Source organism: Rhinoraja longicauda, chromosome 17 (assembly GCF_053455715.1).
Source record: "Rhinoraja longicauda isolate Sanriku21f chromosome 17, sRhiLon1.1, whole genome shotgun sequence".
In the NCBI taxonomy this organism is placed as follows: Eukaryota; Metazoa; Chordata; class Chondrichthyes; order Rajiformes; family Arhynchobatidae; genus Rhinoraja; species Rhinoraja longicauda.
In genome coordinates this window covers 22,681,375-22,708,054 of record NC_135969.1, presented here as the reverse complement: position 1 = coordinate 22,708,054, position 26,680 = coordinate 22,681,375, and the positions used below count along the sequence as shown (strand labels likewise).

At 41.0% G+C, this 26,680-nt stretch overlaps 1 protein-coding gene across 1 annotated transcript in view; it reads right to left on the bottom strand.

Moving 5' to 3' along the window:
* Positions 1 to 26,680, bottom strand: part of rnf123 (ring finger protein 123) — a 180,052-nt gene that overhangs the window by 44,085 nt on the left and 109,287 nt on the right. The window contains exons 31-35 of the mRNA XM_078414350.1: positions 26,585 to 26,669; positions 17,514 to 17,653; positions 12,622 to 12,810; positions 11,688 to 11,763; positions 10,206 to 10,290 (exon numbers count right to left, since the gene is read on the bottom strand). Coding sequence (XP_078270476.1) covers positions 10,206 to 10,290; positions 11,688 to 11,763; positions 12,622 to 12,810; positions 17,514 to 17,653; positions 26,585 to 26,669 — 575 coding nt within the window. The remainder of the gene's footprint in view (positions 1 to 10,205; positions 10,291 to 11,687; positions 11,764 to 12,621; positions 12,811 to 17,513; positions 17,654 to 26,584; positions 26,670 to 26,680) is intronic.

Genomic DNA, 26,680 nt, shown 5'->3' with positions numbered 1-26,680 from the left:
TTGCCTAAGTCAGGGTTTTATAAACCTTGCACCAGCATGCGCTGACTGTCTCCTCTAAATAAATTCAGCAGAAATGATCTTACACATGCAATGCCTGCTTCCATCTGAGCCGTAGCTTGGAAGTATCACTTACGGGATCAAATAACCAGGAGGCATGATGTCCCTAACCTTTAGAACTTTGACCCTATTGATAGAATAGTCTTCACTTTAAAGATTTTGAAACAGTGATTCAAAGTCTTGTTATTGACAGGTCCTAGTTAGCCAAATTCAATTGAGGGAAGTTTTGTCACCCAGCAATAGGAATGTTTTGATGTGAGCACATGCAGATCTGTTTTCTCATATACTAGAACACCTTCCCTCACACAGAGAAAGGCTAGCAGGCTTCTTGCGGGAGAATGCAGTGTGCCATTTTTGAACAGGTGACTGACAGAGGACCCTGCAGGCTTGTATGGACCGAGATTTATTTATTGCCACATACTGACAAATGAAGACATCATGGTTGTCTGAATACATACTTGTAGCTGTAAATGCACTGCTGCAACTGCTCTCAAAATGTTGTGCAATTTCCACACTAAACTTTGCAAACTGGTGAAATCTGAACTTTGAACTCCAAACAAAAATGTACTTTATCGGCATTTTACTTCGTAGCATCTGATGCTAGAGTAAGAGCGATGTGGTGTCACTCTGGTCAGGAAGATGTGTTGTAATCCAATCTAGACGAGCACTGGGCCTCAGACTTTAGACTAGGTGCATTTGTTTATTATTTTAATGACAAAGCTTGAGGTCCGCGGCAGAGGATTGGCAATCCTAGTTATGATGTGTCACTTCAAATGTTATATCCAAGTTACGTTAAATTCTAATCCATAATAAGGACTTGACGGTCACTTAAATACATGTGAAGTGGTGTTGTTGTAATGAAAAATAAAAAGAAAACAGAGTGCAGAATATAATATTGCAGCTACAGAGAATACACGGATAAACTGAGTTGTCGTTCCAGTACAGCATGGACCTTCCATGAACACTGACCAGTGACCCACTATCTTGTGCAGTACTGAAAATTTTCCTGTTACATGGAAACAGAGCCACATATCCAGCATGGTGCAAACATTCTATCAATTAAGAAACATAAGTACGGGTGTCAGAGGTTTCGGGAGAAGGCAGGGAGAGATAGATCAGCAGAGTAGACTTAATGTGCCGAATGGCCTAATGCTGCTCCTATCACTAATGATCTTATGAAGAAGTGGAAACAGGAGTAAACTATTCAGCACCTCGCACCAGCTCCAAAGGTCAGTAAATCGATTATTCTTTTACTTTAGCTACACTTTCCCACATTAATCCCATGACCATTGATTCCCAAAATATTTAAAAATCTGCCAGTCTGTATCTTGAATATACTTAGCAACTGATTCACATCAGTTTTCTTGGGTAGAGAATTCTAAATATTTACAACCCACTGGGTGAAGATAACTTCTCAAATCTGTTCTGGTTGACCCACCTCTTATTCTGACAGTGTGGCATCCCTTTGAGGAGAAATATCAATTCCATATCTACTCTGTTAAGCCATTACATCTCAGCATTGAACAGCTGTACATCCCGGTCCAACATACTCAGCTCCAGCCCTTATATCCAGTCAATAGGGTGTAAAGCATGCTCTGTGAACGGTTGAAGGGCATCAGCAGAGGGCAGGGGTTCACATTAGTGTCTTGGCAAAGTGGCACATCTCTATTTATAAATGCTATAATTACCCTTTTTTGGCCTAGATTTTATTTGTATTTTCATTTCTAAGCTTCTAGTGAGGTACCAATGTACATTAAAAGTCAAATTTTCCACACTCTACCACATAAATAGCAAATTCAAAATGTTATGGTCCTGTATTTATTTATACAGCTCTCTCACATCACCTGCACTGTGGAGGAGGTGACTACACCAAGAAGCATACCAATGCAGATTGCATTATAATGAGAAGGCTACAGATGCTTATACTGACCCGACTGTAACATTCTACCCACATGATATTTCAAGCGAATTATACGCAAATTGACACCGTCAAAAGCTCTCCCTCACAACTACCTCTTTGAGGGCACCAAACAATATACAAATAAAAAAATTCCCAGGGCTCAATCTTTCTCAGTTTTTAAATGGTCTCATCAGTATCAGTGGAAACCGATAGATCATGCAGTAAGTAGGTGATAACACTTTAAATGTATAGTAGAATACAGCATTTGGCATTCTCACCGCGCACTTCATTTTCAAGTTGCACTCAAGAGGAAATTGAGCTGCTTTGTCTCCTTTCATTATTCTGCCTGCTCAAGAAAGTTTGTTGAATACAACTGCTCAAGGATCTGAGAGACATTGGCGATAAGACAAAGTGTCTGGAAAATTATAGCATCAATGTGCCGGCAGTTAGTTATAGCCTTCACTATCACTTTATATGGTGAGTTGTCACTGTAGAGATTGTAAGTAATATAGCAGTATTCTGCACACATCAAATGCCATCAGCTTGCTGAGAGCCACAGGAATTTTAAACACATACGGCTGTTTCCAGAGATAAACACTTGCTCCAGGAACTTCAGCTGAAGAATGAGGTACATAACTAAGGAGAGGGTGAAGAGCAATGGAAGCAAAATCTACATTAGACAGTTATCAATCTTATTCCCAGCTGTAAGGCTGCATGCCCTACAGTTCTTCAGCAGATTTGTTGTATTCGAATAGGTCTTTGATTGGTAGTGGCCACCTGACTGTGGAACTGTCCCTCAACTACCTCTGGCCTTGGGATTGGCTAGATTCCTCCATCATGAACAGACTTGATGGGCCAAAGGGTTCTCGTCTTTGCTGTGACAATTCTACAAATTGCTGGAATTAAGGTTATGTTTGATTTAAACCAGTAATTTAAATGACATGAGATTGTACAATACATTCAATGCTGCCCTTTGATTAAAACCAGGAAATCTGGGAGGAATTACCCCAAGAGGAGAATAGATAGAGTGAATGCACAGAGTCATTTACCCAGATCTAAGGGATAAAGAATTCCTAACGTTTACAACCTTTCAGAATAAATCCCTATTCAGCTCTGATTTAAATGGGAAACCTATTTTTCTGAAAGTAGGACACGAGTTCTAGCTACACCCACTTCAAGAAAAACCTTTTCAGCATCCATCGTGTCACTGCCCATGGAATATAACATTTTTCAATAAAATCACCTGCAGTGTGAGGTGTTACATTGTGGGGGGTTGAATGCCAAGTATAGAGCTAATGCAAGATCCTTAACAACACTGATGTGCAGAGGGATCTTGAGCTCCAAGTCCATAGCTCCATAAAAGTGGTAACACAAGGAGATAGAGTAGAAAACCAAGCGTATGGTATACTTGCCTTCATCAGCCGAGGCACTGAGTATAAGAATCAGGAAGTCATGTTCCAGATTTATAAAACATTGGTTAGGTCGCATTGTTTGCAATTCTGGTTGCCCTATTACAGGAGGGATGTGGAGGCTTTGGAAAGAGCACAGAAGAGATTTATCAGAATGTCACCCGCATCCGTGAGTTTTAGCTTTAAGGAAAGGTTAGAGAAACTTGGATTGTTTTCTCTGGAGGATCGGAGGTTCAGAGGAAACCCGATAGAAGTATATAAAATTATAAGAGGATGGCTTCAAATAGAGTACCTTTGATTTTATCTTTAAAAAAAATAATCATTTTATCAGTTTTCCTCACTGTGACACTCTACACTCTGTTTACTAGTACACTCTATGCTATATGTTCTGCACCTGATCAATATGCTCTGGCTATAGGCATCCCTGCCATTGTCCTCCATTATTACATTTGCATTTTTCTTAGTCTTCCCAAATACCCCTTCATCTGAATCTTCTACTGCCAGCTTAGTTTTTCTCTCTGCTGGTTCAAACCCCTGGCATTCTAATGTAATCCCTCCCATGCAGCATCTGCAAAAGTGCCCACAAGATACTGGTCCTCTTCCGATTCAGATGCAACCTTCCTGGTTGTATAGGGCCTGAAACAATCCAAATTTCTCAGGACTCCAAAGAGCTCCATCCAACACCATCTCTTCAACCAGGCATTTGTCTGCCTTATTTCCCATCTTCTGCATTCACAAGCATGCGGCAATGCTTATAATCCGGCCATTACTACATTACTGCTTTATAATCTCTTTCTAGATCACTAAACCCTGCCAGCAGCTATATTTCACTCTCTTCCTCTTTCAGTGATACCAATATGAACTATAACCTCTGGCTGGTCACTATCCCCTTCAGTTGTCCAGAGCCAACCTTGACCTTGAAATCAAGGTCAAAATCTACTACAGCCGAATTAACTGGCTTATCCCTTACCACTATTGCTCTCCTCTCCCCTCCCCGCCAACAAATCCCCACAACCCTGCACTCTTGTGTAGCTGGGCCTTCTGCGATCTTTGCTCTGCTTGCACAGTCTGAAGAAATCATTACCCTCATGTGAGATCAGCACTATGAGATCAGCACTAAATACTGGCTGGTGAGCAAGATGGGCTCAAGAGAACCTGCCTGGTTTTGCTCCTTTTTTGCTTGACGATCACTCATTCTCTCCCTGCCTGCACATTCCAAAATTTACACTTACGGTCATTCTTGTATCAGGCAGCACTGGCAAGGTCAGCATCTAATGTATGCTCCGTTAACTTGGAAAAGGTAGAGCTGAGCCTTCTTGAAGCACTGCAGTGTTTCAAGACTTTAATCAAACAACAATGACGAATTGTGATAAACGCCCAAGGCAGGTTAGAGTGCTAATTGAACCGAGTAGCAATGCATCTGCTGTTCTTGTCTGCCTAAGTGGAGGAGGCCACAGGTTTGGAAGATAAATGTTATGCAAGGACTGGACCAAGCACCTGTCTTGCTCTGCGTGCTGATTTCTGGCTGGCTTTGATCCCTTGTACAGGTTCCCTTTTGAAGAAAACCATGTTAGATGTGATATCAGAGAGCTGCAGGTTCAATCACAGAGATTCAGGTAATCAGCTCAAACACATCCTTCTTCAAATGTTGGTGCCATCTAATGCCAATGCCCCAGACACAAGCGTAGGCATGGGTTTGGTGATTCAATTGGTAAAAAGAAAACTGAAAAACAAAATTCTTCATGCTGGTTTATGAGGTGACTTTGCACAAGGCTCCTCTTCCGTTACTCTAAGTTGTGATTTGTTAACATACTTTGTGACAGAAAGTGACATACTTTTCCAGAAATAGGCATAATGACCTAATTGAATCTACTAAAACAGTTTTTAACGGATGGGTAAAAGATGGTAATAGTAAAATTGATCTGCCAATTTAGACTGCTGCAGTGATTATACCACAGGTATAAAAGTTTGATTACTGCACATTTAATGCAATTAACATTAATGGCATAAAGAATCAGTGTCCGTGTGCTGTCCACAGGCATAAAGAATCAGTGTCCGTGTACTGTCCACAGACCAAAGAACTGAAGGTTAACAGTTATAGAGAAAGCCAGCCAGAAATCAGTTGTTCCATTGGTACTGTTTTTACAATGAAAATTTTATGAGCAGTACTCAGTGGGAGAGATAATGGGAAATTCAATCTGCTTTAACAAAACACTTACTAATAACAAAGGCAGAATAAAAGTATGAAGTGACAAATAACAATAGATCTGGAAGGTCATTGTGGAGTAACAAGGACAATGGGGATGCACCACACAAATACGTCCTCAGCACGCGAGAAATCTGTTCATGTGCAGACCTCCCAACATTTGAGTTCAAGAATTCAGAATTTTGATGTCCAAAATTCAGAATTTTACATCAAAATTCATAATATGGAGCATAATGCAGCTTTTCAGCAAAAAAAAAGTATGCACGCCAAATGCGCATACGCTTTGCGCTACTTTCACGTGTGAAAAACGACTATTATTTCCAACAGTCTGTAGTTCTTGGACTACATGTACAATGTCAGGCCTATCATGAGTATATTCTACTATTATAGAAAGGTTATTGAACAGAAATACTTTTTACAACAAAGAAAAAATTGTTTTGTTTGGTTTTTTCTATTTTGCTTTTTCCTTACACATCCCAATTCTCTTGGTATTGAAAAAAAAGAACAATGGTCATAAAATGTATGGCTAAGTTATGAAGAAAGTTTCATTTAAAAAACTGCACATACCTAATTTAATTGAAGACATATTTGCTCCAGTGGTCTTCAACAGCAAATCACAATGTTCCATGTCCCCCCAACCCTACTCCCCCCCACCCCTCCCTACTCCCCCCCACCGGGCCAGGCCGGGCCAGCGGCGCAGCGAGACCAGCGGCGAGGCGAGGCTAGTGGCGAGGCAAGTACAGCGGCGAGGCCGGGCCAGCGGCGAGGCGAGGCAAGGCGAGTGGCAGGGCAAGCGGCAAGGCATGTGTTTTGCGGAAAAATGTAGGGGGAATCAGAATGGCGGAAATGAAATAAGAAAGCAGAATGCAAATGTGTATATTTTAATGCTAGGAGCATTGTAAGAAAGGTGGATGAGCTTAGAGCCTGGATTGACATCTGGAAGTATGATGTTGTGGCGATCAGTGAAACATGGTTGCAGGAGGGTTGCGATTGGCAATTAAATATTCCAGGATTTCATTGTTTCAGATGTGATAGAATCGGAGGGGCAAGAGGTGGGGGTGTTGCATTGCTTGTCAGGGAGGATATCACAGCAGCTTTGGCAGGACAGACTAGAAGGCTCGATTAGGGAGGCTGTTTGGGTGGAACTCAGAAATGAGAAAGGTTTAGCAACACTTATAGGGGTGTATTATAGACCGCCAAATAGGGAACGAGAATTGGAAGAGCAAATATGTAAGGAGATAGCAGATATTAGTAGTAAGCACAGAGTGGTGATTGTGGGTGATTTCAATTTTCCGTATATAGACTGGGAATCGCATTCTGTTAAAGGGCTGGATGGTTTGGAGTTTGTAAAATGTGTGCAGGATAGTTTTTTGCAGCAATACGTAGAGGTGCCTACCAGAGAAGGGGCAGTGTTGGACCTCCTGTTAGGAAATGAGATGGGTCAGGTGACGGAGGTATGTGTTGAGGAGCACTTTGGGTCTAGTGAAAAATATAAAAGTGGATAAGCAGAGGGATCTGGGAATAACTGTGCATTGTTCCCTGAAGGTGGAATCTCATGTGGATAGGGTGGTGAAGAAGGCGTTTGCTATGCTTGCCTTTATAAATCAGAGCATCGAGTATAGAAGTTGGGATGTAATGTTAAAATTGTACAGGGCATTGGTGAGGCCGAATCTGGAGTATGGTGTGCATTTCTGGTCGCCAAATTATAGGAAGGATGTCGACAAAATGGAGAGGGTACAGAGGAGATTTACTAGAATGTTGCCTGGGTTTCAGCACTTAGGCTACAGAGAGAGGTTGAACAGGTTGGGTCTTTATTCTTTGGAGCGTAGAAGGTTGAGGGGGGACTTGATAGAGGTTTTTAAAATTTTGAGAGGGACGGACAGAGTTGACGTGGGTAGGCTTTTCCCTTTGAGAGTGGGGAAGATTCCAACAAGGGGACATAGCTTCAGAATTGAGGGACAAAGGTTTAGGGGTAACATGAGGGGGAACTTCTTTACTCAGAGGGTGGTGGCTGTATGGAATGGGCTTCCGGTGGAAGTGGTGGAGGCTGGCTCGATTTTATTATTTAAGAGTAAATTGGATAGGTATATGGATAGGAGGGGATTAGAGGGTTATGGTCTGAGTGCAGGTAGATGAGACTAGGTCAGGGAGAATGGTCGGCGTGGACTGGTAGGGCCGGACAGGCCTGTTTCCATGCTGTAGTTGTTATATGTTATATATGTTATATGTTAAACTTTCTGCCAAATTCGGAACGGTTGGGAGGTCTGCATATGTTACGAGTTAACAGCAGGAAAGCTGCTGCTAACTCGGTGGTAAATGATTTCCAGCCTTTGTTCCTTCTACCCATCAAGAGATGGGTGAAGAAAGAAATGACTGGGCTGTGACCGGTTCTTAATTTTGTTGGCTGGTTTCTGGAAGCAGCATGAAGTAAACATGAAGTCCTGTAGAGTGCTGCTGTTAATTTTTAATGGCCCATTACTGGTTTAGGTTTACTCTGAGGTACAGTGAAAAGCTTTGTTTTGCATGCTATCCAAACAAATCAGATAATACTATACATAAATACAATCAAGTTAAACTCAGGTACAATAGGTAGAGCAAATGGAAAGATATAGAGTGCAGAGGATCGTTCTCACCATTGTAGTGCACCAGTTCCATGGATAAATAAGGGGTAGGCCATTTAGAACTGAGATGGGAAAAACTTTTTCAGTCAGAGAGTTGTGAATCTGAGGAATTCTCTGCCTCAGAAGGCAATGGAGGCCAATTCTCTGAATGCATTCAAGAGAGAGCTGGATAGAGCTCTTAAGGATAGCGGAGTCAGGGGGTATGGGGAGAAGGCAGGAACGGGGTACTGATTGAGAATGATCAGCCATGATCACATTGAATGGCGGTGCTGGCTCGAAGGGCCGAATGGCCTCCTCCTGCACCTATTGTCTATTGTCTATTGCCCTTCAGGCAAGCAATCTGCTATTCATACCAAGCCAGACCTTTATGTGACTCTGAAACTACTAATGTATTTGATTCTTAACTGCTTCCCAGATTGAGGAATGATTAAGGATGGGCAATAAATACTGGCATTATCAACTACATCCACATACTGTGAAAAAATAGAAAAGAAGAACGGAGAGAGGCCACATTATATTATTTGGGAGACAAGAACATGGAGGACAATACATCTTTGAAACTGGCAGGGCAGGTGAAGAAGTGGTTATGTGAATATATAGAGATAAGGGAGTAGTAAAGCAAGGAGATTATGTTGAACTTTTATAAAACATTAACTAGTCCACAACAAGAGTTTGTCATCCCATTCTGCTGATCAAGTTCTGGAAAGGATGTACAGATCCTTCAGAACATGCATGGAGGCCTGAATAATTTTCAGTTACAAAACTAGACTGAAGAAGCTTATATTTGTTCTCAGAGCAGGTTAGGAGGACAATATAAGGATGGATTTACAGATTTTCTCATGAGTAAAAGACCAAGGATAGATTTTAAATGACTGCAAAAGATCTAGGTTGACAAGTTGACAAGAATAAAATTTTCATAATGCAGTGAGCAGTTATGATCGAAAATTCATTGTCGGAAAGTATGATGGATGTGGAATTAATTTTGTTTTTTTTAAGGGAATACATAATCACTGAAGGCAAAAAATAACTGAGGATACATTGATTGTTATTGGTATTGCTGTTATTAGTGTTGGTTTATTACAGTCATATGTACCTGGATACAGTGAAAAACGTAATTTTATGTGCAATCCAGACAAATCATAGCACACCTATGTACAACAGATAGTACAAATCAAGAAAGGAAACACAATTCAGAATAAAGTGTAGACACAAAATGCTGGAGTAACTCAGCGGGAAAGACAGCATCTCTGGAGAGAAGGAATGGGTCTCGTTTCAGGTCGAGACCCTTCTTCAGACTTTAGAATATAGTGTTACAGTTACGGAGAAAGTGCAGATATTAAAAAGTGCAGATATAAAAGTGCAAGGGCTGCAATGAGGTACAATGAAAGATTGGGAACATGTCCTTAGCTTATGAGAGTTTTGTTTGTTTGATAACAATGGGGAGGAAACTGTTCTTGAATCTGGTAGTATGATGACGAAAAAGTTAATCGAACAGACTGGAGATATTTGCAAAGACAGGCATGGACCTACGAGGCCGAATGGTCTCTTTTTGTGCTTCATTGATTCTATATTTTATGGAAGTTAAAATGGGGTGATAAAGCAGTACTGCCCCTAATTTTCTATTGTTTCCATAGCGGCTCTGCTGCAGCTCTGGAATTTTGATCTGTCTTTATACAGTTAACTCTTAGAATATATTATGACTAATGAGTCCAAATATCAGGGACCAACATGATCCAAGTTTAGCTCAATTGTTCATGGGCTGTTTTTTGCTACCATGCTTAAATAAAGAACCAAGAAAAAGTCAGCACCTTCTAACAGCCATGTCCAATTTCTTTCTATACATTAAAGCACAAAGTAAAATATACCTCTAAAAAGGTGACTTATTATGTTGAAAGAATCTTAATGCAATCGCTCATGTCACATGTACTGTCTAACCAGATGAATAAAATCACAAAGAATCACATCACATGCCAAAATTTATCCTGTTCAACAATTGGTAAACAATTTCTTACCCCTGAACATCAGAGTCAACTAGGGTGCGAACAAGAATTCCCGTCACAGCTACCAGTATTGGATAATGATCCACGCTCTCCAAACCTGAGGAAAAGAATGGAGGGAATAATATCACAAGCATACTAATTTAAAAAAATTAATGAGATAATCTTTAAAATGCCACATTAATCCACATCAAAGCAAAATTGTCACAAGGAAGTGTGTATGATCAGAGCCTTCATATGGGTGTCATTCTGCATAGACATGCTTTAGCCGAATAGATTTTAGATTCCAAAGAAATCAAGGGATTTGGAGGATCAAATGGGAACACAAACGTGAGGTATACAATCAGCCATGACCTTACTGAAGAGCAGTGCAGGTTCATTGTGCCATTTTGGTCTACCTCTGCTTCTTTTACTATAGGCAATGTTAACCAATGCGCTCATCCATAAATCAAAGGGAAGCTGCTCATCCTGTACCACCATTACTATGAGTCAAAATCACCCCAACTTCAGCCGTTGAATGTAGTGCATACACAATGCTTACGTATTCACATATTCCAAAGCTGAGCTCCAAGTCACAGTTGATACATTAATAGAGGCATACAAAAGAACAGCCTTGCATTTAATACCCAACAAACAAATAAATCATCTTGTTTCTGTTCTACAATATCATCCACCACTTATGAAGGTCAATGACAAGACCCTGGAAAACATGATTTACGAGACAAGAACCAAGACTTCAAAACGCAAAGAAAGTGCACTATTATTTTCACTCTACTTCAGGACAAGTGACAAAACAAAGCAATACCAAGAAAGGCATACTATGAGCTCCGTCATGGCATGAGATCATTTGGTGGATAGAGGAGACAATTCAAAGGTGTCCTCAGGGTTCCTATAAAATTGTAACCACTACTCCGACTAGTGGGAATCCTTCGGCTCTTCACTGCTCAAAATGGAGAAGTAGTATTCTCGGTGACACTGAGAAAGTTCACTGGAAGCACCACTGCTCAACTGCACGTCCCAAATTACCCAGCTACTCGACAATTCAAGTATTTCTGCTCCACTGTAGCAGACTCTGTAGGTCCCACATTGGCCCCATCAGCTATTTCAGAACCCATACCACAGGAAACAAGTGATCCTCCGCTCCAAGGATGAAATACAGAACATATACCTTATGATGCTAAATATCATGCAGAGTTAATGCAAAGGTAGGGTTGGTTAAATTTATTAGTATCATCACGTGCATTGAGATACAGTGAAACTCTTTTGTTTGTATGCTATCTGGTTAAGTCATGTTATTCGTGAGTACAATAAAGCCATACACAGGTACCACATGTAGTGCAAATAGAAAAATACCAGTGTGCAGAATATGGCAGAGAATATAGAATGGTTATAAATCTAATAATCTGAAGGTAGCTACAAGTCAGGTAAGCATCATGAATGTCTTCTATAAAGCCTTACCAAAAGCTATTCTGATAAACCAAAGAGGATGCCACTCACCAGGTAAACGCAGATTGACAACACGGTCAAAGAGATTCTTTTCTGCTGTCACTCGGTTCAATACTTGATTTATCAACTGTGGAAGAAACAAATAGGTATAAATTAGTAACAAACAATAGAAGTCAAATGGCTTCTATCATTGCTCACATTTGCTTATGGCTATTTCCCCAATAACTAACAAGACAACACTAACCCAAGAGTTAATTGTTTTCTTTGGAGCATCGGAGGCTAAGGGGATAAGTTTATAAAATTATGAGAGGCATAGATAGCATGGTCAGAATTTTCTTCTCCAGGGTTGAAATATAAAACAATAGAGAGCATGTTTTTAAGGTCAGAGAGGGAAAGTTTCAAGGAGATGTGCGTGATTTTTAAAAATCCAAAAGTGGTAGGAGCCTACATCGCGCTGCCAGTGTGGTGGTGGAAGCAGGTACAAAAGTGCTGTTTAAGAGGCTTTTAGACAGGCACATGGGCAGGGAATGATAGATGGGCAGGGAATGAAGGGATATACATTATGTGTAGACCTAAGGGATTAACTTATTTTAGCATCATATTGATATTGATATTGTGGATTGATAGGCCCGTTCATGTGTTATACTGTTGTATGTTGAGATGAGGGATACACTGAGTCAAATTTAGCAGAGATTATTAGAATGAAAATTAAGTCTACCACTGGAAACTCTCAAAATTAATACCCAAGGTAAATAGACCAATAAAAATATTAAATCAGCATGTAAAACTGATTGGCTGATGCACTATTAGAAAGCTTAGTTATACAATGTATCTAATCAGTTTTTTGAGCATAAAGATAAATATTTACTGTCAACATGACAATTCCAAAAGCGAAGATCAAGAATAGAGATTTTGGGATATCATGAAGCAATCATTGTGATTTGCTAATTTAAAAATGCACATGGGAAGCAGGTCTGCAGCTTACCTGTGCCAGACGTCTCAACAGTAGTTCTGCTGACTGTCTAGTCCAGTTCAGAAAGATCTCCGGGACAAGGGTGACGGTCATTTCCAGAACTCTCAGCAGGCTCACGGACAGGTCAAAGCAAGTAGCACAAACCTTCAGCTGGCGACTGTCGACGAAGTTCCTCTCTGGTCGCTCAGCAGCCTGTTGTATCTGCAGGGAAAGGAATAGGCAGTATGACCTCACATGGAAGGTTTTCACATCAACATAGAGACTAGAATTAGACTGTTCTTCCTGCTGTTTTTATTAGGGCAAGAAATTTACAGCAAGACATGATTGAGACAATGCCATTTCAGCAACGATCAAATTGTAAGTACAAAAATTTACGATCAGTGCAAATTGATATATACAGAAGGTCTATGTAGGTCACAGTAAAGAGGAAAATTATTTTACAATAAAACCTCGATTAAAAACTACAAACCGCAATATCACTATCAAATAACTGTAGATTTACTAGGGAGACAGATCTGGTGTACGTTGCAATAGAAGGTGGGATTCAAAATGAGAAAACCACATTTACTTTAAAAAATATTAAATAACGAATATTAAACCTTTGCTTTAAAGAGGTAGCAGAGTCACTATTATACATATTTACAATTCATGAATGAAGGTGACATTGCCAGAGGAAAGATTTAATCACACCTTTTCGTATGAAGAGAAATGTTCAGGGAACCAAAGATGCACAATGATGTATAGTCACATGGATATGAAAATAACATATTCTCTCTCTCTCTTGAATACAAAAGTTGGATTGCTATGTTACATTTGTGCAAGACACTCGTGACATCAAACTTGGAGAACTAGCGGGCATAGGTTTAAGGTCACACTTGGACTATTATGTTCATACAATACAATACAATATATCTTTATTGTCATTGTACAGGGGTACAACGAGATTGGGAATGCGCCTCCCATGCGATTCAATAATTTAATTAGCTAGTCAGTATTAATTTAAACAACCCGATGAAACAAATTGTGACAGTTTTAAAACAGAATTTTGGGCATCTTGCTATAGGAAAGATACCATTGACATGAAAAGAGTGCAGAGAATATTTACAAGGACTTTGCTACGATTCGAAGGCCTGAGCTATCGGGAGAGGTTCGGCTGAAAGAGTTAATGGCTATTAACTTTGCATGATGGGATGCTTGGCCATTGTCTGCAAACCTGCTTGTATGCTTTTGGGGCTTCTATATTGTTGTAAGTGGAGGAATGTTAATTGCTCATAAGGATGTGTCTAGTAGCTGAAACTTACTATCTCTGGAAACCACAGAAATAATAAAATGATAGAATGAATGAACAGGATGAGCCTGAACTTTGGGTCCTGAATAGCTGATGTTTGCAAAATTGCACCAGGCAGGATATAACTGTAATTCCTAAAGCTTGTTCGATGGTATATCCTGTTATCCCTGGGAAGGGTGTCTGGGAAAGACGATGGACAATGCTCTCGCTAAGATTAGGATGTGGTTAACTGTTGACTACTTGTGGGAGTGTGTAAACAGGACCTTCTGTGGTATGATAAGGATCCTTGCCTTCGACTAATGACTTATTGTGTAAGAGTAGTTTATGACTTTAGGGTGACAAGTATATTGTGCTCCAATACAATGTGATTGATTTGAAGGAAATGTTGTTAAACATTCTTGCTGCAAATTCTGTATAAAATTGCTGCGAGAATGCTGTATCTTTGAGTGGAAGCAAGGGGAGTGCTAAGTATGGTCATACACTCCTAGCACTGGTCCCCCACTCCCGTCTAACGATAATTAAAGCTTTGCTTGGTTTACCTTTAACTGTTTATGTTGTTGTCTGTTTTAAGAAACGAACTTTAACACAGCAGGCTAGGATTTTATTGAATGGAACACAGGAGGTTGTTATTATTGAGATTTTTCAAATCATGAGGGGAATAAACAGGGAGAATATACAGAGTTTGCAGCTTAGGGGAATCAAGTACGAAAAGCATGAAAGGGAAAGAAGGACCATCCATATACAGCAAGCAAATGACATGGTTGGAATGAATGGCCTGCTCCTGTATTGTACTCTCTATGCAGTTCCATATTAACTGTTTTCTTTAAATTTAAAGGTATCGCTTTATTTCATCTTTTCCCACATTATTCTCTTTTCATCAGCTTCTCTCTGCTCCTTTCGTTTTTCTCTCAGACACATTCCCAAGCGACTACCCAACTCTTAATTGCTGAGCAATCTGGTTACTTTCCTCCCACTGACCCATAATTGATCAAAATCTTGAAACACCTTTTACTATACCTTACTGCACCCATCAAAAGCAGCAGCCCCAACATTTATTGCCCATCTTTACGCCTAGTGCAGAAGGCGATTCCCATTTCACTCATCCTTCCCACCAGTGTATGTTTTCATATTTCATTGTGACGTGGTATGCCATTTTAGCCCACCATGTCTACACACGCTCCCAGAGCAATCTCGTTCCCTACTAAGCCAATAAGAGGGAACAAAAGAAACAATCACAGTGAAGATCAATGATGTTATAACTGTGCCCGAAAAAAACTTACAATTTCACATTTGGGGATAGTGATTTCAGATATGTGTGTTTATGCTGAGTAATGTGAGCTTTTAGAAGAGCTGTGTTAGGTGTCTTGCACTTCTCTGATTTTTCCATCTCTTATTCTCAATCAGTCTTAAAATACAAATTGGAATCAGAGTAAGGAAATGGGTTGTTTACTGTAAATCAAAAACAGATTTAACAGGAAAGCTATACAATTAATTGCTAGAGTGTACATGTTCTCCAGAGATGCTGCCTGGCCCATTGAGCTTCCCGCAGTAATGGATTACGAATCACCCTGAAGTACATTCAACACATAGAAAACTGATCGGATTTTTGTTTCCATTGGCTTCAGGAAATAGCAACAACTTTAGCTAAATTGTATGCAGCAATAACCAAAGCCTGCTGATTCCCAATTCATAGCAAACAAAACACAAATCTGGCAAAGACAAGGTGAAATTCCATCGGGTGACGCCGTCAGCGATGGCAGCCTCGCCAACAGACTATCATTATTTTCGATTTTTTATTATTTTTAGTGTGTTTTTAAAAGTTTGTTAATGTTCTTTGGTTTGTTTTAAGTGGGGGATGGGGGAGGGGGTCAGGGGAAACTTTTTTTCAATCTTTACCTTGCCTGAGATGCGATTGTTTTCCGGATCGTATCTCCGGTCGCTCTGTGGCCTAACATCATGGAGCTGGCGGCCTTGCTTGAGACTGACTTTGAGCCCTACCGCGAGGCCGTGGACTTACCATCAGAGCCTGCGATTCCTTGCCTGGGATCAACGCTCCAACCGCAGCCTGCGGATTTCACCATCGAGGAGCTCGCATTCTCAGGTAGAGACTGATGTCGGGAAGCTCCAAAGTCGCAAGAGGTTTGACTAGCCCCGACCCGGGGTCCAATCGCCTGGCTCGGGGGAGCTGAGATTCTCCCCGATGCGGGACCTTGATCGCCCCGACGCTATGGGAGCCAACATCGTCCCATCAATGGAAGGCTCGAGGCCCCCGACCGCCGGAGAACAAAGAAGGGAAGAGATTTAACTTTTTTTTCGCCTTCCATCAGTGAGGAATGTGGAGGAGTCACTGTGGTGCATGTTTATGCTAAAATGTATTTTGTATGCTTTTTATTGGTATGACTGTATTGCAACTCAAATTCCTCTTACGTTGCAAAACATACTTGGCTAATAAAGTATGATTATGAGTATGATGATTATGAAATTGTGCTGTGGGAGCTGTCCACATAAACTAACACAATACACAGGGGTCAGTGGATTTGCTGACTCTCCCATCTCATCCGGCAATTGCCAAGATTTTATATAAAAAAAGGCAAACAAAAGTTTGCAATGGTGGCTCACAACCAACTTTTCAAATAACATCCACATCCTGTAAAAATACAAAGAATCGCCTCAGTGCAATTGATTATAATGTCATTACATTCATTTGGAATATTTAATACCCTGACAATTGTGTTGCATGGAACAAGACTAAGGTTCAACGTGCACACAGTCTTTTCCCCAGGGGTGAGGAATCAGGAACAACAGGGCATAGGTTTAAGATGAGCAGGGAAAAATATATAATAGAAGACTGATGGCAACTTTATCCCAGAGGATGGTACGTGTATGAAACGACCTACCACAAGAAGTGATTAAGGCATGTACGATAACAACATTTAAAAGACATCGACAGGTACATGCATAAGAAAGGTTTCAAGGGACATGCGTCACACATGGGCAAATGGCAATGGTGCAGATGGGCATCATGGTCACATTGGATATGTTGGGACAAAGGGCCTGCTTATCTAGTCATAGTCAAAGTCATACAGCACAGAAACAGGACCCTCGGCCCAGTTTACCCATGCTGACCAAGATGCATCATCTACACTAGTACCACCTGCCCACGTTTGGCCCATATCCCTTGAAACCTTTCCTATCCATGTACCTGTCCAAATGTCTTTTAAATGGTGTGATAGTACCTGCCTCAACTACCTTCTCTGGAAAGAGAAGATGCTGCCTGACCCGCTGAGTTACTCTGGCATTTTGTTATTTATCTTTGGTGTAAACCAGCAACTGTAGTTTCTTCCTATACATACCATAACTCATTCCATATACCCACCACTCTCTGAGCGAAAAAAAATTGCTCCTCGGGTTCATATTAAATCTATGACAGCACCCGTAGTCAGGATCAAACCTGGGCCTGTTTCTGTAAGGCAGCAACTCTACCACTGTGCCACCCCAATTCTGAAAAGTAAGTTGTCCTGGATCCCGTGGAGATGCCTACGAAGTTGGAGAGAATGGAATTCTGAATAGATAAGAGCACAGCTAGACTTCACTGTGGGGGAACCATGATCCTTACCTCCTGGATCATGCCAATGAACTCGGAGAAGGCCCAATTCAGCTGGTTGAGCACACTATTGAGGAAACTTGCTGCCATTTCACAGTCAGAACGCAGCAGATCTGCCATATGTTGTTGCAGTAGAGTAGAAGGACAAGGTTCTAGAGGAAAGCAGAAATGCAAAGTTGCCAGTTAATAGAAAGTTATCAAGGTAACAAACATGATTAGAGGGAAAACGGCATCAAAATCCCCGACGGAGATATTCCAGCAAATACTTTGCCCTTGGGTATGTATCCTTAACTGACTCGGTGAAGCGGGGTAGATAGACACTAAGACTTCCTCCTCCATGAAAACTACAGATCAGGAGTCAGGAATCAAGTCGAGAGTGCTTTTATGTCATATGCACCGGATATGAACCAGAACAATACTTGGTACAGTTTCACAGGGACACTAGTTGAAACAACAATTAAAAATGTACAATAAAAAATTCCTTCTTTTCCTGATCTCCCGTCTGTCACAAGGTTGGATAAACTCACTCTTACCTTTGCAAATAAAGGACTGATCTCTGCATTATATTCTCAATTGATGTCTTTAGGGGATCAAAACCTGAACAAAATTAAAACTAGGTGGGAGGATGACCTTGGTATGGATCTGTCTGAGGAATGCTGGAAAGAAGCACTGAAAAGAGTTAATTTCTCGTCATCATGTGCAAGATTGGGGCTCATACAATTCAAAGTTTTACACAGGGCTCATTTAAGCAAAGCTAGGCTTGCCAACATATATCCGGGGACAGACGCTGGCTGTGACAGGTGCTCCTTCTCTCCAGCCAATCTAGCTCACGCATTCTGGTCATGCCCCAAACTTGGTGACTACTGGACAGTGGTTTTTAAAACCATCAGTGACGTCCTTGGGGTGACAGTGAGGCTTTGCCCACTTGTAGCTGTATTCGGCGTAACAGATGGAACTTTGGGTTTAAATGCAAACCAATCTGACATCATTGCATTCACATCACTTTTGGCCCGTAGGAGAATTTTGCTGGTCTGGAAATCTACAACTCCTCCATCTGCTGCCGCTTGGCTAGAGGACGTAATGTTTTTTCTAAAACTAGAAAAGATCAAATTTACACTGAGGGGGGTCTGTGAAAAAGTTTTATTCAGAATGGGAACCTTTTCTGTCATACTTTGAGAATCTAAAAGAACTACCCACTGACTGAGGGCACTTGATTGTAGTTGGGGATCTGCCTTTAATTATGTTTTACTTTTATTTATTTACTTATTTTTGTTTACACAATTGCCGATTACCTCACAGGATGGCTGATGCATAATGAACGAGAGAATCCTGAACCATCTGACATGTTGTAGATATGTATGGGCCTGCGCCTTGGAAGAATGTAGAGGTTTTGCTGTCAAATTGTACATTTGTATTTGTGATATGATGTATTGTGAACACATCAGCTGCAAAGGGGTGTCCAGGGAGGGTGGGTGAGGGTTATTTTTGTTGTTATATATAAAGAACAAAATGGAGGGGAATGTAATGCATTACGTTTTTTCGTATTGTATCCTTCAATAAAAATAAATATATATTTTTAAAAATGTACAATAAATTGTCATTTATTCTAAGTAAATCAGACCATAATAGTGCAAAAACAAAAGTGCCTAGAGCAAATGGAGTCAAGAATCTCTTCTCGAATTGGAATCTGCACTATTTTCTTGTCATTCTGAATGAACACTTACCTCCGAACCTAAACAAATTGACAGTTGCGAGCAAGGATTTTGCATTGCTAGAATTCTTATGCACAACAAAACACTAAAAGTTGGAGAAATGTACACTTCCCTCAACCACTCTGATACACAAGGACAAAATATTTGACAGTGATATAAAAAAAATTATGGAACAGTTCTACCTTAGTTTGGAGCTTAGCAGGAACAAGCTAATTTATTAAAAAGAATGTCACCATTCTTTTGTAAATATTATGACTTATCCTTATGAGGCCATGATCACATTGAATGGCGGTGCTGGCTCGAAGGGCCGAATGGCCCACTCCTGCACCTATTGTCTATTGTCTATTGAGGCGCTCCATACACATTCTGGATTGGTTGTACTTCTGGAATTATAATCAGTAAAGAATGACCAGCATTAGCACCATTTCTGGATGTGTTATTGAAAATATGGTGTGCACAAACATTTAATAGTCTCTACATATTGCATTTTATGGAAGGGGAGGAAGAGGAAATATAGAATATTTTGCAGTCTGATTCAGACATCGGGACTTTGTTTGCAAAGTCCATCACAAAAAGTCCTTGTCAGCAGAACTGAAAGCCAAATCATCACAATCTAATTCATCAACCTATTATATTACATTTGGTCTATGTCTAATCAACTGACTCAGGAGTTTTCAGTGAGCTTACATTTAAGCAAAACTTTTCTTTGGAGAGCAGGAGGATGAGGGGTGATCTTATAGAGATGTGTAAAATCATGAGGGGAATAGATAGGATAGATGCACAGATTATTTTACTCAGAGTAGGGGAATCAAAAAGCAGAGGACATAGGTTTAAGGTGAGAGAGGAAAGATTTTACAGGAATCTGAGGGGCAACTTTTTCACATGTGGGGAATATGGAGCGATCTGCCAGAGGAGGTAGTGGAGGCAGGTACTATAACAACTTTAAAAGACATTTGGACAGGTACATGGAAAGGTTTAGAGGAATTTGGCCTAGTGTAGATACAACATCTTGGTCGGCATGGGCAAGTTGGGCCGAAGGGCCTGTTTCTGTGCTGCATGTTTCTATAACTATGTAGAAGAACCAATCTGCAGAGAGAAATTTTGATAAGATGGAAGGACAGTGGAGATTAGAAGGACAATTAAATTATCAATAGGCAGAACCACCAGCGAGAGCAGTAGACGAGGGAGGGAATGGATCTGGCTGTCTGTTCAGAATAGATTAGACAAACTTCAGTAAGTTCCACAACAACAAATTTAATAAGGACAAGATAATTTCCCACTTTATTATCACCCAATGTCCTCCCTAAGCTGATGATTAGTGTTCCTCTATATTGAACAACATTTGGATGTAGTACCAAGAGCAGCAAAGGGACACAATGTAATATGGTGGGCAGATTCAATGCCCTTTACCAAAGGGGGTTGGCAACACAAATAATCAAACTGGACAAAGGACATTACGGCAAGACTGGGTCAGTGGTAGGCGAATAAATGAAGTAGCAGTAGAGATGAACCCACGACCCTCACCAACCTACAGGTTGCAGAGAAATCTTTCATATCAGCTCAACAGGTGTGACCAACAATGGTGGCAAAAGAAACAAAAGTTAGTCTTCACACTGAGGATACTGACCGTCATATTGTGTGGCACAACCATCAATGAATCTGAGATCAGAACAGATATGCAGCTGGAAATTGTAGAGGCACTACCACCATCAGAATCCAGATTCATACACAAAATATAATCTGTAACCTCTTGGCCCAGCACATCCCTTATTTTGAACCAACTATCAAGCTAGGAAATCAACTTTGGTTCAATGAGTAGTTCAGAGGGACATGCCAAGAGCACCAAAAGGCATACGGGGGAAGATGCCATACAGGAAAACATGTGCGCCAAATAGCAAAAGCAGCCTGCGTTATGCAATCCCACAACTGTTGGATCTATTTAATGTTATACATTTATTCCAATCAATTTAACCCCTTTACAGTAAACGTCCATGCAATGTTCCATTGAGCCATGGTCTGACACTGCACAAACTTGGTCAGAATTTTACAATTGTCCTTGCAAGCTGCTGACAACACTGCAAATAAAATGAAGTGTCCTTGAACCATCAAGCAATTTAGTGCAGTGAATGATTAGAATGAAGGGGGTGTAGGCTGCACACTACCACGACAACTGCAGGATCACACAGTGTGAAGAACACTGCCTAAATCTACTGCATTTATTTCACTTAACCCCTGATCTGTAAAGTTTACCAACACATTGACAAGGCACACACTTGGAGCAGCGGCCACTGAGTGCTGTGCTGTCATGTCTTTCATGCAAATCTGACAAATCTTTTACAATTAAAAATTAGGCCAAAGGAGCCTAATGGTTTGGGAAGGGGTGTGGAGCATCATTCCAAGTGATTAGAGGAAGGTCACGGGTTCCAATATATTGCGTTAACTGCTTGCTAATGCATTTTGAAATAAAGTATAATTCAATCCCATGGGTCTATGCATCGACTTTAAATTCCATTTTCATGACCAGGGCAAGCCTAAATTACATATAAATTGCACATTATATAACTTGATAGTTGCAGGAAAGTCACAACGTGCTGGAGTAACTTAGTGGGTCAAACAGCATCCCTGAAGAACATGGATTGATGATGCTTCCAGTTGGGACCCGTCTGCAGACTCATTGTGGAGGGGGTGGGGGGAAGGCGTGGAGGGGGGAAGGCTTGGAGGGGGGAAGGCGTGGAGGGGCGAAAGAAAGAAGAGGAGGGGCGGGACAAAGTGTGGCAGGTGATAGGTGAACACAAGTGAGGAGAATTTTGAGAGGCAAATGGTTGGACAAAGGACAGAGATGTAAAAAGATGTGAGACAAAAGGATTGAAGAGTTGCAAATTGTGAAGCCAGAGGAAGGAACATATGTGGAGGTAGAGGGGGAATGGAGAAATAGGTGCAAGTCTACATGTGGCTCAGGGGAGGCAGTGGGGAACAAAAGCGGGATGTGGGGGAGAAAGGGGAGGGGAGGGGAAAGGTTGGGAAAGTTTGCTAGATATCACCTAAAATTGGAGAAATTAGTTCATACCATTGGGTTGTAAGCTATTCAATCAGAATATGAGGTGCTATTCTTCACGTTTGCATGTAGCCTCACTCTGGCAAGGGGGGACCCCCAGGGCAGAAAGTCTGTCTGGGAAAGCCCCCCTGCCTTTCTCCCCCCCTACTACAATCAGTCTGAAAAAAGATCCCAACCTGAAACTTCATCTTATCCATATCATTCAGAGATGCTGCCTGACCAGTAGGCCTTGGGGACAGCAGCAGGTGTTCGGTGAAATAGTCACTGAGTCTACCTTGATCTGGCTGAAATATAGGCCACAGCAGAAACACCGGATGCAGTAGGTGAAGTTTGAGGAGGTGCACGTGAACCTCTGTCACACCTAGTAGGACTGCTGTGTAAGGGTAGGTGTTACATCTCATGTAGTTGTAGGAGAGAGTACTTGAGGAAGGGTTAGTTTGGGTGGGAAGGGATGAGTGAACCAAGGAGTTGCGGAGGAAAGGTCTCTGCGGAAGGCTGAAAGGGATGGGAAAGGGAAGATATGGCTAGTGGTAGGATTATTTTGGAAGTGGCGGAAATAGGCATTAGACAATAGGTGCAGGAGGAGGCCATTTGGCCCTTCGAGCCAGCACTGCCATTCAATGTGATCATGGCTGATCATTCTCAATCAGTACCCCGTTCCTGCCTTCTCCCCATACCCCCTGACTCCGCTATCCTTAAGAGCTCTATCTAGCTCTCTCTTGAATGCATTCAGAGAATTGGCCTCCACTGCCAAAGAATGATGTGGGGAGAAAGGTGAGGACCAGGGAAGCTCTGTCCTTGCTTTGTCTGGGGAAGGAGGAGCGAACGTACAATTAAGGGACACAGAGGAGACATGGGTGAGGGATCCATCTATGATAGCAGGGGGGAAACCACGTTTACTAAAGAAAGAGGACATCTCTAATGTCATAGAATGAAAAGCATCATGGGAGCAGATGGGGCAGAGATGGCAGAATTGAGAGTAGGGTTTTGGCCACCCTGCTGTAGGAAAGATGTCATTTAGTTGGAAAAAGTGCAGAAAAATGTTATGAGGATGTTGCCAAGAGAGGATTTAAGCAAGCTAGGCTGAGGGGTGATCTCAGAGATGTACAAAATCATGAGGTGGAAAAGACAGGGTGAGTGCACAGTCTTTTTCCCAGGGTGGGGAAATCAAGAACTAGAAGGCATAGGTTTAAGGTGAGAGGGGAAAGATGTAATAGGAACCTGAGGGGCAACTTTTTCCACACAATAGGTGGTGGGTATATGGAACAAGCTGCCAGAGGAGGTACTTGAGGCATATACAATAACAACATTTAAAAGATATTTGGACAGGCACATGGATATGGTTTAGAGGAATATGAGGCAAAAGCAGGCAAATGGGATTAGCTTGGATGGGGCATCTTGTTCTTGGAACATACAATAGTGGAGCACAGGAAAAAGGCCCTTTGGCCCACAATGTTTGTGTCGAACATGATGCCAAGTGAAACTGATCTCATCTGCCTTCACATGATCCATATTCCTCTATTCCTTGCACTTCCATGCGCCTATCTAAAAGCATCTTAAACACCACTTTCTCATCTGCCTCCACCACCATGCCTGATGCGTTCCAGGCCTCCACTACATTCTATGTAAAAAAAACTTGCCCCGCACATCTCCCTTAAACTTTCCCCCTATCATCTTACAGCAATGCCCTCTGGTGTTAGACATTTCCATCCTGGGGGAAAGGTTCTGACCGTCTGCTCTATCTACACCTCTCATAATTTAATATATTTTTATTAAGTTTCCCCTCAACCTCCAACGTTCCAGAGAAAACAATCCAACCTCTGCCTATAGCTCCAGACAACACGTACTGCATCGACAAGTTCGGCCTTAGGGCCTTTTACCGTTTTGCCTGATTCTATGACTCAATAACTAATCTGTCTGGGTATTATTTACAACATATCAACTACGTACGTACACGTAAATACATTAAACTGTTATTAATACTTTGTGACAAAGATCAGTGACACCAATACAAAGCTGGTGTAAATGCTGCCGGCAGAACTTCAAGACTGTCATATAATTTATAAATATAACAAACAACGCAAGTACAGTTCAACAGAAGTGTGATGAACACCAAGAGAGGAAAAAGGACAAAGCCCAGAGACAAATTATGATCGAGTGTCAGTAACCGCACTCCAGAATAGTACTTTGCTAAAATATTGATAAACAAACAAGTTAGATAAAGCTTTCATGAGACTACAGAAACGCAAAATTTCTCCAGAATATTAATCAAATGTACATTTGTTGCAAACAAACAAACACAGCAAATGGATAATGAGAGCAATCCTTAAGCTGCTACCATCTCCCAAGACTTGCAAATTGTCTCAGATCCAGATTGAGTTTTCACAGGATGTAAATACAGCTCTTTTCAAAATGAATTTGATTGTAAACAAAGAAACTTCACAAAACGGGTTGATAAAATCCAGGAAAATATCTTGATATCTTGATATCAGTTAATTAAATAATTTAAAGGAAAGAGGCACAAAGAAAAAGAGGAATTAAAAGAAATAAGGTTTAGTGAAAAGTGCTGGAGAATATAACAATTGTTGGTGAGTGGCCATTCTGAGAGCAGAGAAAGTTTTTGAAAATTTGGTAGGAGACATGAGAAAACAACTGTTTGCAATTTAAAGGAGGATTGATCAAGTGAGAGGTGAGACATTTAAAAAACAGACCTTTGATTGGCTCAGTGAGGGGCACAGTGGCAAATAAAAGAGATGAAAGGTCTATTGGGGCTGTCACTGGGGAATGGCCATGTTGGGAGAGAGAGAGAGAGATTGTTTGTGTTGAAGCAACGTGCTGTGTTTGATGGTAAGAGCAGTGCTGAGGCTTGGCTTAAGCAAAGGGGCTGTGCAATGGATGACAGCAGGTTAAGGGATGGTCTTTTTTGTGTGGAATTCTTCTTTGGTCTTGGTGAAGTAGAGATGGCAGGTGGGATAGTGGAATGCTCCTTCTGCAGGATGTTGTCAGTCAGGAGGATTTCCACTGCCCTATGTCTGCACCTGCAGGAAGTTTGTCCTTTTCTCAACTTCTCGCTGAAGCCTCTTGAGCCAAATCCTCAGTTCTACAGTTGGCCTCAACATGGCACTTCGCCCCAATGCAGTCTCTCTTCCAACACAGCCAATTCGCTGTGTGACACAAGATGTGACATAGGTAGAAAAAGGGATCATTCCTACATCCACTCTGGGGACACCCTAGATCTGTCACGATGCTCCTCTTACTTATTAGCAGCCATCCCTTGGTGACAAGCAAAAAAATCTTTTTTCACATGTGCGCTAATGACTCATACTAATACTTTAATTACATATTGATAAAATCAAAGCTAATGGCCTTGCTCCATGCCTCCCAATTGTGTTCTTGAGCAAATGCCTCAATCTCTTTTGCTGACAATTCTTTCAAGTTTAACTAAGTTTCACAAGGTTTAGTGCCATTCTTAATTCCACATGAACATCTATTCCTACCTCAATTCACAAGCTGAATATAACTGTGCCTCAGCTCATCTACTGTTGAAATCCTCAACCATATCTTTATTATTGCCTAGGAAAAGTAGCCACCATAATCAAGGATCACTCACACCCCGGTGATTTTTTCTTCTCCATTCTCCCATCCGGCAGAAGATACAAAACCTTGAAATCATGAAGAACAACTTAATCCTTGCTGTTATCAGACAACTGCACTATCTGATGTACTCATGTATGGCATGATTTGCCTGGATAGCATGCAAAACAAAGTTTCTCACCATATCTCAGTATATGCGAAAATAATAACAACAAACCAATCATTAATATTAAATAAATAAACCACTCGACTGCTATTGTACTGCTCGACTGTTAAACTCTGCCGCTATTGTCCAAAGTCACATCAGATCCTTCATCCACATCCTGTGTTCAAGATAAAATGAGTAAGAAAATCTGATTTGTGTCCTAGAACTTTCTAAATAGTTTAATAATAACCATAACATTTAATTTATCCTTGCTACAGTTAATCACATTCCTGTAAATAAATCTAACTACAGAGTTGTGAGAATTCTGCACAGTGCATTCACGTGTGGACTCAATGATGGTTTTAAACTCAGCGAGTTGGAGAAAACTGCTTAACCTTGTGATTCATGTCTGTCATTAAACTTTTTTACAAGGAATGAAATGCCACATAATTTTGAATCATTTCATTTATATGTAGCTAAACAACAATAGAGAAAACTGATGGATGGAGACAGCATTACTAGATGAATCACCCACAGGATAAATTGCCGGTGAAGTTACAGTTTGGCTCATACTTACTCTGTAGGCTTGGCATGTTGGCATCTTCTGGTTTGCTTTTCAACAAGTGGGGGAGACGTGTGTACCTGTATCCAAACCCACATCCCTGGAAATAGA